Consider the following 13,903-nt stretch of genomic DNA (forward strand, 5'->3'; position numbering starts at 1 on the left):
ACCTCCTTTTTGGTTAATCTTGCCAGAGGTTTGTTAATGTTATTATTATTCTCTTCAAAGATCCAATTTGTGGGTTTTAAATTCCTCTCTACATATTTTTCCCCTACATCATTAATTTTTGTTCTTATATTCCTTACTTTCTTCTACGTCTTTAGATTTAGTTAGCAGTTATTCTTCTGATTTATTGAGGTTTTTTTTTCTCATCCTTAATTGCACATTGGAATCACTCAGGAAGCTTTCAAATGCCAGGGTCTCAACCCTGGAGATTCTAATTGGGATGTGGCGTGGACATCAAAAGCTCCCCTAGGTGATTCTAGGGACAGTTAAGGTTGAGAACCACAGATTTAAAGTATACCTTCTAAGTACAACTTTAACAGCTTCTCACAAGTTCTTAATATTTTCTTCATCAATCAGTTTAAGTTGTTTTAAAATTTTATTGTGACTTAACTTATTCAAAATTTTTAAAACATGGTGGGTGCCTATAGTCCCAGCTATTTGGGAGGCTGAGACAAGAGAATCGCTTATGGCCAAGAGTCTGAGGTTGCTGTGAGTTATGACACCACAGCACTCTACTAAGGGTGACGAAGTGAGACTCTGTCTCAAAAAAAAAAAACAAAACTTCTTTTTTTTTTTTTTTTTGCAGTTTTTGGCCAGGGCTGGGCTTGAACCCACTACCTCCAGCATATGGGGCTGGCGCCCTACTCCTTTGAGCCACAGGCGCTGCCCAAAAAACTTTTTTTTTTTTTTAAACAGATGTAATGCATGTTTTGAGAAGTCAGGTAAATGGCACCTTTGGGGAATAGGTGAGGGGGCTGTGACTGAAGAGCTTTTGGAGTATCAATAATATGGTATTTCTTTTTCTGTCCAGGTAGTGGCTACATATAAGCATGTTCAATTTGTGATAATTCACAGAGCTACACACTTAATAGGATGTGTGAATATTTCTGTAATTTTATATTATATTTCAATACAATTTTTTTGTTGTCTTTTTTTCAATGTAATTTTTTAAGAGAGAAAACATCTTTTATAAGGAGTGGGAATTATAATGGGATTAGCCTTCTAAACCAGTGGTTCTCAATCTTCCAAATGCCGCGACCCTTTAGTACAGTTCCTCATGTTGTGGTGACCCCAACCACAAAATTGTTTTCGTTGTTACTTCATAACTGTAATCTTGCTACTGTTATGAATCGTAATGTAAATATCTGATATACAGGATGGTCTTAAGCGACCCCTGTGAAAGGGTAGTTCGACCCCCAAAGGGGATGCGACCCACAGGTTGAGAACCGCTGTTCTAAACATTATACTAGATGCTAGAAGCAATAGCATGATGCCATCCTAAATTCCAAGAGAACAGGATTTCAAACCTAGAATTCCATATTCATACATATAAAATAAAGACATTTTCAGTCAGGAAAGCTTACAGAAAAGTTATCCCTTAGACAGCTTTTCTCATAAACTTCCTGAAGAATGTACTCCTGTAAAAAGAGGAAATATAGAGGAAAACGAAGACATGGGACCTGGGAAACAGAGACTTCACTATGGGAGGAAGGCAAAGGAAATTCTGAAGATGACGGTTGTGCAGTAGGCCTCAAGAACAAATACTGCACTTGGGAGCAGGAGCTGAAGGGCTCTGGGCAGACATCTCCAAGAGCAATTAAAACCAAGAGAGTACCTGCTTGTGTTTGACCAAACTGAGAGATTTTTTAGTTCTGTCAGAATGTAGTGATAAATCATAGGTAGGTATGCAGAAAAATCAAAGTTAAAAACCAAAACATGGCAAATATTTCATGTAGTATAAGCAAAGAATGATCCCTCCATACCCAAAATGGGAAAGTATAAATATAATTAATTCATCTGTGAATAGGAGTCTTATGGGTATAATAACATAGATTGGAATTGTGGATTTAGCCAAGCATGGTGATAGAACTGTATTAAATGCAGGGGAGGGAGGGGCTGTTACATGCTTTTGGGGTGTTGTCGGGTATGGCAGTATAAGGCACTACATCCTCATCTCCTACAAACAACTTCAAAAGATAACTGAACTGAAAAACCAAGAATTAGCATAAGCATAGAGAAGTAAAAAACAACTAAAACAATTTAAATTGGGAAGGAGTGAGGGTGGGAAGGTATGACAGGCTACTGATGTTTTCTGTTACAAAGACTGTAGCACTTTTTTTGTCTTTTTCAATTATTTGAATGTAGTATTTTTATAAAAATAAAGTTAAACTAAGAAAAAAACCTATGCAAATAAAAGAGAAAATCCCAGGGGACTGAAAAAAAAAAAAAAAAATCACTTTTATCTTTAAAACTCTGGATAATCAGTGGAATCATCTCCTGAACAAGAGTAAGCATATATGTAGATCATATCAGTAATCACTATTAATTAAATGTTGTTTTAGTCCAAAATTCTTTCCATACGAAGAGCCAAATTATCTACAACTTAGTATATAATACATACAAAGCCACCCCCTTCCATAGCCAGAACAAACCAAACGTTTTCATTTTATCAGGTTAGACTAAATTTACATTACTGTAACTGACATGTAACTTTTCAGGAAGACATATAAAGTAAATTTGATCTGTTGTGAAAAACGGGACTATTCTTTTATGAGCTGATATCCATTAATGGAGTTAACTGCCTGTTTCACAAGAACAGATATAGTTTATATAAGTGTAATTACCTGAAGAAAGTCACGAAGAACTGTACCAGGTCCATAAAATTGCTGTGTTGGGAGAAGGCAATCTGTGATGGAAAAACAGGTATCGTGATTACAAACAGCATCACCAACTCAGCCTTCTCATTTCAAGAGCTAAGCTGAAAGACTTCACATTTTACAGGAGAAATTTATGAAAATTTTTTCACTTAAGGGAAAGTATCTTCACTCCTTTAGGGTTTTTTCCTTGTTCTGTTGCCAGTTCCAAAGTCATATTATGAGGATTGGGCACAACCTCCTACCTCCCGCTCTGAAGCTCTTTCAGTCTGACCCTGAAGACCCACCACATTCATATTAAAGCGTGGATGGCGGGTGAGTTATCCGCCTGCTCCCTCCCTATGCCTTCACCCAGGCAATGCTGTCTGTGTGCTTCAAATACTAAACCAATTCTTAGATCTACACCAAGATGTGTATGTAGCCTCACCGGTGCCTTTCATTCCTTTAACAGGAGTGTACTTAGTGTGCATTCGCTTCAATGTTGCCTTTGTAAAAAAATTTGTGGCTCAAGTTTTGCTACACTGAATACCATCTGATAATACATCATCAGTTGGCACTGAAATAATTTTATTATATAGCTAAGAGTCTTTATACCAAGAATATTTTAAAAGTCCCTAAAGTATTTCATCAACTCTAGACACCATTCTCTAAAAAGGGCTGTTCTTTTGTGTACACTATTAAGAAAAAACACTGCCAATTAAACTATGACATGATGCTTTTTAAAGTCATTGACTGTAAGATGCATCATGATTTCAGATACTAGAATATGAAAAAAAATGTATCTGAGTTGATTAAATATGATAATCGTGTCCTTAATATTACCCACAATATACACAGTACTAGCCAGATAGTTTATTTTTTATTCCTTGCTTTTTTTCTATAAAGAACTTGGCCCTCTTTCGAGAAAGAATGTACTAAAAATGAAACAATTATTGAATAAAGTGATACTTGTCCTACTGAATAAGGTGATAATTTAAGTGTGACAAAAATAAGGACAATAAATTATTAGCTACTTATTTCCTAATCCCAACTAACCCCAACCCCTTGTACTCTGTAAAGCTCACACTCAAAAAATGAAGAAGAGAGACTCCCATTGTTCGCTTTTTTGATGGCCTTATTTTCTTTTTTGATATTCTATACATGAATAAAGTCCCAATACTACTTATTCAGGCCATACAATATTATAAACCATGGAATTTTAATTTTTTGTGTCTTCTCTTTAACCACCATTTATAATCAGAAATACAAAGTTACAGAGATTTCATATAATAAAGAGAAATCTACTTTCTCTTCTTTTCCTTCATTTATTATAACAACTGGATCCAGCTCCATGAGAGAAGGTAAAATGTAGAATATGAGCCACGGTCCTCACATAAAAGTCTTAATGTAAGATTGGAGGACAATTATATAAACAAGGTTATTCAATCTTAGGGAATGCAGATTCCATGTTACAACACATAAAGGAGAAGGAAACAGATTAGAGTCCATCCTAGCTTTGTTTAGATTTTAATTTTAAAACATTAGCGTTTATACTTGAAGAAATCCAGGAGACACTTTTACTCACTGCTGCATGCCAAAAATCTCTGGATGCTAATGGCACCTTCTGAAGATCTATATAATGTTCACGTGCCCTGTGCCATGCAATGTTCCTCAGGGCAGCTTCCCCCTGTGCTGGGATTCCAATCACTAGCCTGATTCCTTTCCTTTCCCTTGCCCTTTCCCTCCCTCCCTCCTTCCTTTTTCTTTCTTTCTCTCTTTTTTTTTTTTTTTGAGACAAAGTCTCACTTTCTTGCCCGTAGTAAGCACTGTGGTATCATAGGTCATAGCAATCTCAAACTGTTGGGCTTAAGAGATCCTCTGGCCTCAGCCTCCCAAGTAGCTGGGACTACAAAAGTGCTCATTACAATGCCCAGCTATTTTTTTAGAGATGGGGTCTTGCTCTTGCTCAGACTGGTCTCAAACTCCTGAGCACAAGCAATCCACCCGCCTTGGCCTCCCAGAGTGCTGAGATTACAGGCGTGAGCCCCCATGCCTGGCCCCATTAGTCTGATTTTTTGCTGAAGCAGGACCATACCACGTTAACATCCAATTTATAATCATGAGGAACCTCATATAAACTGGCTTCCACAGCTGATGGTACCCATGACTCTTCTGATGAATCTTTATCATCTAAGCAAAAGTCATAACCTATTTATGATCACACTGATCACTTAGAAATATCTAGTCCTGTTTAACACCCCACTAATTCTGTCAGTCTTTGATAACTGATGAACTTACTATGTAAACTGAGCACTTCTGAGAGTGAAAGGGAATGATATAAAAAATTACCCAGGGTAAGAAGCATAAATTGGATGACAAGCATAAATTGGGCTGTCTCAACTCATGTTAGACAATGCAAACGAACTGTAAAATTAATCTTGCAGAAGACAAGATTTTTAGTGAAACTGCAATTAAAGAACTGATCACACCAAACCATTGACAAAGGAAGACTTGTAAGATAGCCATCTAGTTATCAACTGAAGAAGACATAAAAGGACAAAGATGTCAGAAGTGCTTTGTAACACTTTGAACAGGATTAAGGGAAGGCCTTAGGAAAATTAAGAAGGCTCCTGACTATTGTTTTTTAAATCCTGCTGTGAAATCAAGTCTGAAGTAAAGGACTCTGTGCTGGACACAGTACATCCCTGGGCACCATGTGTACAACTAAAGGCACATCCTGGGTGGCGTCTGTGGCTCAGTGGGGAGGGCCCCATATACAGAGGGTGGCAGGCTCAAACCCGGCCCCGGCCAAAGTGCAACAAAAAAATAGCTGGGTGTTGTGGCGGGCATCTGTAGTCCCAGCTACTCAGGAGGCTGAAGCAAGAGAATTGCCTAAGTCCAGGAGTTGGAGGTTGCTATGAGCAGTGTGACGCCATGGCATTCTATCGAGGGCAATAAAATGAGACTCTGTCTCTAAAAAAATAAAAATAAAAATGAATAAACAAAGGCACATCCTACCTCCTTACCTTCCTCTATCTAATTCAAATTAATTCATGGCCCTTATCTTTACATTTATTATGGATAATAAGATCTCTAAGGACTGAGGACAGATACTTTACCCAACCATATTAATCACACTATCTCCATAACCTAAAACAATGACCAACATGTAATAGATGCTTAATAAAAAATTTGCTGAATAAACGAATATAATTGGAATGATCTCTTTCTCCCAGAACTCAGTAAGACCTGAGTGATTTTTCTTTCTTAAGAACTGGCAGATGTAAAGATGCCCAGCAATGTCTGCTTATATTGGACAAGTGAAAATAAAACTGAAATATATATCCTGAAAGTAGGTGGTTTTGAATCATAAAAAAAAAAGAACTGGCAGATGGTTGTATCCATAATTTAAATGTATTAAGTATAAAATTAAAATAAATATTTCTCATACTTCTAGGTTTTATTTTTGAGATAATATCCCAATCAAATCTTTCTTTTAAGATTTATTATGAAAATATTGACATGGATCTGGGGGCTTTTCAGATACTAAAGATAAGGACTTCTTATACTGAAATATGTTTTAATGAAAAAAAGAAAATCTAATTACAACTTATAAATAAAATTTGCAATGTCAGTTTCCAAATGGTAAGTACCCTGTTTTCCCGAAAATAAGACAGTGTCTTATTTTAAGGTGTGCTCCCAAAGATGCACTAGGTCTTATTTTCAGGGGATGTCTTATTTTCAGGGAAACAGGGTACCACTTCCACATTCCAAAAATTTAAAATTTATGTCCCTGTACATTTCTACAACCTGATTCCAACTCAACTTTCATCAGTATGTTGATTAAAGTGTGTTCGCTCTATGGGCCCTCAGGATGTTTTCATGAATTCTGAAAAACTCCAAACTCACGGCTTTGGGGTAGGATATGGTGGATCTGCACTTCCCCAAGTACTCATTTTGCACTTCAGCCAAGCAAGTGTTTTCAGGGACTATTATACTGGATACCAGTCATTGGAGAGCCTTCCTGTCTGTTTGCACTGGGGTCCTCCTTGTCCTTCATAGCTCAACACAACCACTGCCCCCTCATTTAGCTGCCTTGTTCCCCTCAAGAACTGGCTCCCTCTTCTCTATGCTCTTTCAGCACTAATCTGCTTCCCTTTCAGGGCACGTGATAATCATTTTCCGTCTTACACTATGTCTATGGACACAGAGACGTCTTAGAGTAGAGGATTCTTGTAATCTTCTGTCAAGAATATACCAATTTCTGGCTTTTTAGTTATTGTGGAAGAATGAATTAAAATGTAATTTTTTGACCTCCCACACAAGAACAAACACACCTCTGTATTCTGACTATATACAGCCCTTGATTCTGAAACTCTGGAGATCCTACAACAACATTAGCACCCCAAGCCTAAACCTACTTCTGGATCTTTAAGCTCTCCAGGTAATTCTGATGCTAGTGTCCACAGGATGCACTTAAGGACACTCTGAAATTGGGAATTATAAAAAACTCTCCTCTGCTCCTTCCCAGGAACAATTTCTTCAGCATTTTAAGAACTGCACTGAAAAAAATCTTTACCTCTATTTGTATGGTTAAACCCCAAATGAAATTAACTTATACCGAGAAAGGGATGGAATAGAGGGAGTGTTTCACACTATGAAGGTGCCTGGGAACATGGGCTGTTTGCACAGTGGGCTTAGGGAGGCTCTGGAGCCTCAGCGATTATTCTGTGTCCACGCCTATCACATATGAGAATGAAGACGGCTGCACTCAACAGAGGGAGGGGCCAAAGCACTGGGAGCAACAGTCAGTGAATGAAGATGAGACTAGAGGGCCTTCCCCAAATCTGTGAAGCCCTGAGGTTTCCATATGTCCCTGAGAGAAGGGAATGGGTGTCTGTGAAAACAGGTTGGAAATGAGTTTCTCATCAAGCATGGTAGGTAGAGCCTGAGCCCAAGTTTACTATAAAAATAAGAAAATATGGTATTTCTTATCTTTGACTACCACACAAATGCTTTCTTTTTAAAAAAAAAAAAACATTAGTATTTTTACATCTACTATGTGCCATCCACAAAGTAGGTACTCAAAAGCCTAAACAAATGAATGGATACTGAATGACTAGGGAAAAACCACTGTTCAATATAGAAGCCTTGAAAAGACAGAAGAAAGGACCTCTAATTTGCCGTTATTTTCTCTGGCAAGAACTTAGTTGCTGCAAGCACAGGGAGAGGATGGGAAGGACAGCTGGCCATCCTGTGAGGTAAAGCCTCCCAGCCTCAAGGCAGCACCTGTCAGGCTCTGAGAAAACACAAGGTATGTGCACCTGGCAGAATCCTGTAGGGGCTCCCATGGCCTCCGAAGGCCAGTAGCTCCATTAAGACTCGGAGCCCAGGCTCGGTGCCCATAGAATAGTGGTTATGGTGCGGGCCACATACATCGAGGCTGGCGGGTTTGAGCCTGGCCCAGGCCACCTAAAAACGACGACGACTGCAACAAAAAAAAGCATGGTGTTGTGGCAGGTGCCTGTAATTCCAGCTACTTGGGAGGCTGAGGCAAGAGAATCACTTAAGCCCAAGAGTTTGAGGTTGCTGTGAGCTGTGACGTGACAGCACTCTACCAAGGGCAACACAGTGAGACTCTGTCTCCAAAAAAAAAAAAAAAAAAAGACTCAGAGCCCACCCAAGACCAGGGCCCCTCATAACCTCACAATAGGACCAGAAAGCAACTTCAGTGGCTATGGCTGCCCTCTGGGCCACTGATCTGACCACACCAATCTTGCCACATAACTCTAGACACTGCAAGGCTAGAAGCCAGGAGAGGACTGATTTCTCCCACAGAGCTTAGACCTGTCTGCCAAGAGCCTCCCCACTCAGGCCTCAGCTCTGCCAAGGATAGAAAAGTCTACCAGCAATGGATGAGTATATGCTCACCTGGGTGTAGTGCTGACACTTCCTTCAGTTTTGCTGAGACACAAAACAACCTTTTCTTTCCTTCTTTCTTCAAAAAAACCTGAAGTTCTATGTGGAACTCTATGTTGAGCCACAGCCTTGAACTGCACCCCAGTGGCCACCACCTGGCCTCACACAGCACCCAGCTAACACTAGTTTGTGCTGGCTGTATACCCAGGCTCTGGTCAGAGCCTCAGAGCCAGTGAATACCACTGAGCTGCTCCCTGCTGCCATGCTCCCCGCCTGTCCACCCCATCCTCTCATCTGAATTCCGCCGTGGGCTTGCCTTTCTTGCTTTTCTAGCCCTTCCTTTTTACCACTTTCCAGACTTCCTATTCCATTTGATCATGTTTATTAATAATTTAGAAATCATTAGAGAAATTACATGCTTGGTTGAAACTGCAAACAGAACCAAAAGTGAGAGACTGATCCTTGCTAATCATAGAACACAATGGGTCTCTCCATTTCTGAAGGCCCCAACCTTTAATTAAGTTGTTTTTCAGTTCTGGGAGTTGCCTTTTTATCATTAATGTTTTATTGTTATTTCTTAATCTTCCCAATTTAGGCACCTCTTACTGACTTCGTACCAGAACAGAAGGTGATTAGGCCATCAACCCCTCTGCCCTCATTAGCGTCATCCCACAGTTCCTAGCATCTCTCTCAATTCCCCCATTCTTATCCTGAGGGTGCTGGTAATGGAAATATGTCAAAAGAAACAAGAAATGGATCTAACACCCTAAGATGTTACCCACACACAGCAGGAGCAGGAGTCAGCATAGCCACAGCCCTCTGGAGGGCAGTCTCAAGCCTCACTGCCCCTGAGGAAGGAGGAGCCCTCAGACCTCTGTGCATCTCTGCTTGGGGTGAAGGCAGTAGGCCCTCTGGGAAGCTACGGTTGATAGTCTCACCTGGAAGGGGTGGGCTGGGCTGAAGGAGAGGAGGTTTTGCCCCTATTCTAGAAACCACCCACCAGTGACCTGTGATTAGTAGAATCCCAGTGCAACATTGTGTTCTCCTGCAAAGGAAAACAGAAGGTCAGCTCCAGGATGCAGGCCCAGCATAGGGCATGTTATTGTAGCTATTTTTAGGAGCTGAAATAATATACTCATAACCTTTTATTTCTTGTTCTATTACCTATATTATCTTTTTTCATTATGAAAATTTTGGATTTTTTAAAAAGTTCAAAGAATAGGGCGGCTCCTGTGGCTCAGTGAGTTGGGCACTGGCCCCATATGCCGAGGGTGGCGGGTTCAAACCCAGCCCCGGCCAAACTGCAACCAAAAAATAGCCGGGCGTTGTGGCGGGCGCCTGTAGTCCCAGCTGCTCGGGAGGCTGAGGCAAGAGAATTGCGTAAGCCCAAGAGTTAGAGGTTGCTGTCAGCCGTGTGACGCCACGGCACTCTACCCGAGGGCGGTACAGTGATTTTTGAGTCTCTACAAAAAAAAAAAAAAAAAGTTCAGAGAATAACCCAATAAACTCGTGTGCTCATCATCCAGCTTCGGTAATATCAGCTCATGGGCAATCTTATTTCACTTGCACTCCACTCACTTGTCCCATGACCAAATTATTTTGAAACAAATCCCCAACTTCCTATCATTCCACTCTTAACTATTTCCCTACAAATGACACCTCTTACTACCTTCCTTGTAAAATGAGATATTTGCGTCCTCATCCCTCCCTTTTCTTTTACCTCCTAATACTTTGGACAAAATTCCAAACTAGAACAAGTCAATGTTCTAACACCACACTGTGTATGTAGACTGAAGACAAATTCTGAGTCTCCAACTTCAGACAGCCTGTAGCACTAGACAGCAATAGTTCTGACAATATCAGAAAAAGCTGTCAGCAACTTCATAAAAGTTAACAAAAGTTGCAAGGAAAAAGGTCTGATACCTACCCTGAGCCCTTGTACTGACAACCATCCACCCATGCAGCATACATTTATGGATGGTTTTCAACTGATTAACACTAAGAATGACACTGAGGACAATGAAATACAAAACCTATGACGGCACCCATAGTACAGTGGGTAGGGTGCCAGCCACATACATGGAGGCTGGCGGGTTCGAACCCGGCCTGGGCCTGCTAAACAATAAGGACGACTGCAACAACAACAACAAAAAAACAGGCGGGTGTTGGCGGGCTCCTGTAGTCCCAGGTACTTGGGAGGCTGAGGCAAGAGAATTGCTTAAGCCCAAGAATTTGAGGTTGCCGTGAGCTGTGACATCACAGCACTCTATCCAGGGCGAGGGCTTGAGACTCTGTCTCAAAAACAAACAAACAAAAAAACAACAAAAAAACACAGTCCTAGCCCTTAAGGAATCTTTATGTAGGGAAGACTGTGAGGAAAGGACTGCAGCTGGGTGTCATCAGAAGGACCCCTCCTCAGGGTTTCTACACAATAATTGCACCCGGACTCCTGACTCAGGCCTAGCTTCTTCCAATTAACATTCCCAACTGCTGCCAAAGAGGTCTTTCTAAAATAGTGATCTTTGGTTACTTCTCGGCCTAAAACATTTCAGTGACTCCAAGTGGTTTCCAGGCTGCAGCTCACACCCCTCACCTGCAACTCTGACTCTCTTCATGACAGCCTCACCCAGCTCTCTAGCTCCTTGCTCATAAGCAGCTCACTCAGCTCAGCTAAACTCCTGGTAGTTCCTTAAAGTGACTCGTCCCCCCTTTCCCCACCACCCACCTCACGGTCCTTAGGACTCAGCTCTGGTATAGCCTTTCCTCACTTGGACTACATAGATGAAACCTAAGGAAGCATTAAAGAGCTAGGAAGAAACAGCCAAAGCCATAGCTGAAAAGCAGGAGAGGAGACCTTTCAAAAGAAGGAATGGATTTTTCTTGATGACGGAAACTACAAGGCAGTACAACAACATTAAATGTAGTCTGAAACTAAGAAAGACTTACATTTTAAGCACAGGTTAATTCTAAATGTATTTCATGGCTTTGTAATTCTTAATACCTTTAAAGGTATAGATATCTGACACTAGGAGGTATGAATAAATATAATTATAGAATAAATGTAAATATTGAAAGTATATCTGGCACTATTCTTAACAGCCAAAGAGTAAAAACAACCCATTATCCATCAACAGATGAATGGATAAACAGAATATGTTATATACATACAATGGAGTATTGTTAAGCTATAACAAGGACCGAAGTGCTACAACATACTAAGCATGGAGGAACTTTGAAAATGTTAAGTGAGGGCGGCGCCTGTGGCTCAAAGGGGTAGGGCGCCAGTCCCATATGCCGGAGGTGGTGGGTTCAAACCTAGCCCAGGCCAGAAACTGCAAAAAAAAAAAAAAAAAGAAAAAGAAAATGTTAAGTGAAAGAAACCAGTCACAGAGGACAACATACTACGTGATCCAATTTCTATAAAATGTCCAGAATAGGCAAGTCCATAGAGACAGTATAGACTGTCTATACTGGTGGTTGCCAGGGGAGGGAGGAATAGGGAGTGACTGCTAATAGGTTTCTTTGGGGGGTGATGAAAATATCCCCAAATTGATTGTGGTGATGTCTGCACAATTCTGTGAATATACTAAAAACCAATGAATTGTGTACTTTAAATGGATGAATTGTATGGTATGTGAATTATACTTCAATAAAGCTGTTATTGGGAAAAAAAAAAAGCACATCTGAGTGAACAAAAGTTTCCCACATTCCTTGCTCAGTAGAGCAATCTTGTTAGCACCCATAAACATAACTCTAAAATCTAAATGAATGCCCTGTTCTCAATACAAATTCTGTGTTGCCTTTGCTTGTGAACAGTGGTCTCTTACATAAAACAGCAGATGAAACACCCAACATGGAGAAGGCTTCAATATTTCCCACATCACAATAACAACCTCTGTTGCAGAATCGGTAATAAGCCAGAGCCCCAGCCCCAACACCCACCTTCCCACTTCACACATAATGTCTGCACATCTGTTCTCTATCTTGAATACCGACCCTCCCAAATTCTGGGCATGGCTGAAGACAGCTGAGCCCCTGCTCACTGCGGGGAACAAGCAGGATGGCTTTCAGAAAGCAGGGGCTGAGGGAAGGGTGCTTACCCAAAGGCACAACCGACCAGAAAACAGGCTCAACAGGACCCAATGTACCCATCACCCTCCCACACACAGGCCTTTTCAGTGTGGGTATTTTGTTTGTTTGTTTTTTAACTACAGCTATAGAGATTTTTATAGTTAGTTTCAAATTCCCTCTCTTAGCAGTTACAGGTTTTGATCTGTTCCTAATTAGGAAAAAGAATCCTGGGATCAGTACAGAGTGAAGGAACTTGAGTTCAGCATTGCCATTTATAAAGCACCAATGTTTATATGAATTTCTGAGTAGAGAATTAGATTTCCTCAGTTACTTTGCTTTAATAAATGAGTATCGAAGACAAAAAGGCTTTGCCTGAACTGAAAGCCACATTGAAATTTAACTGAATGACCCATGCTGCACCATTTAGACATTTCCCTACTTTCTTTTTTAAATAAGTTTCTCCATTTTTACTGAATTTGTACAGTTGCTAAATATGTGTGTGTGTTTAGGAGCCACACTACTCCTAGAAAAGCTCGGGTTCTAGGGGAAAAGAGCAATTAAGAAACACCCAGCCCCCCTTGTTGAGAACATCATGCATGTACCTCAGAAGATGTCAGCTTGGCCCCCCACATGGCACACAGCCAGATACCATTCTCAGTACAGAGAGAGCCAGTGTTGTCCTGGCTTGTGTGAGGACACTGAGAACACACACCACCACAGTCCAGTTACACTGTGAATACTGCAGTCGTTTGTACCAAAGACCAAAAAGACACAATTTCAATAGAACTTACCTGCTCTTTCAAGGCAAGCGTGGCAACCTGAATGGTGAGCGTGCCATTGTTTATTCTCACAAATGCTCCTGGAGGCAGTTTTGATCAAATGGGTCTCATGCAAGTTAGTAATCCAGCCCAGGTGAGGAGCAGAAAAACTCAGGGAGAAGATCAACATCTCTCTGAGTCTCAAACTTAAAATTAAGTAGGTGTGGGGAAGAGCTCCCTCTAGAAGAAAAGCTCTAAAACCATTTCAGGGTGGAGCAATAGGGCACTGGGAGGAAAAAAAACTAGAACTCAGCATTGGCAACAGCATGGCTATCTCCAGCACAAAAGCCTGCTTATATGCACAGAGCCCTCTTTCCAACTGGGAAAACTATCAATAGCTTAAGTGAAGATATTCACTAAGAATCTTAAAAATATTAAATCATTTTTCAGCTATAAGCAACAAAG

General features: G+C 40.6%; 1 protein-coding gene across 3 annotated transcripts in view; it reads right to left on the reverse strand.

Moving 5' to 3' along the window:
* Positions 1-13,903, reverse strand: part of ATRN (attractin) — a 184,325-nt gene that overhangs the window by 29,328 nt on the left and 141,094 nt on the right. For all 3 annotated transcript variants that reach the window (XM_053573893.1, XM_053573894.1, XM_053573895.1), the window contains exon 25: positions 2,682-2,743. In XM_053573893.1, coding sequence (XP_053429868.1) covers positions 2,682-2,743 — 62 coding nt within the window. The remainder of the gene's footprint in view (positions 1-2,681; positions 2,744-13,903) is intronic.

The sequence above is a fragment of the Nycticebus coucang genome, chromosome 21 (genome assembly GCF_027406575.1).
Source record: "Nycticebus coucang isolate mNycCou1 chromosome 21, mNycCou1.pri, whole genome shotgun sequence".
Classification (NCBI taxonomy): domain Eukaryota; kingdom Metazoa; phylum Chordata; class Mammalia; order Primates; family Lorisidae; genus Nycticebus; species Nycticebus coucang.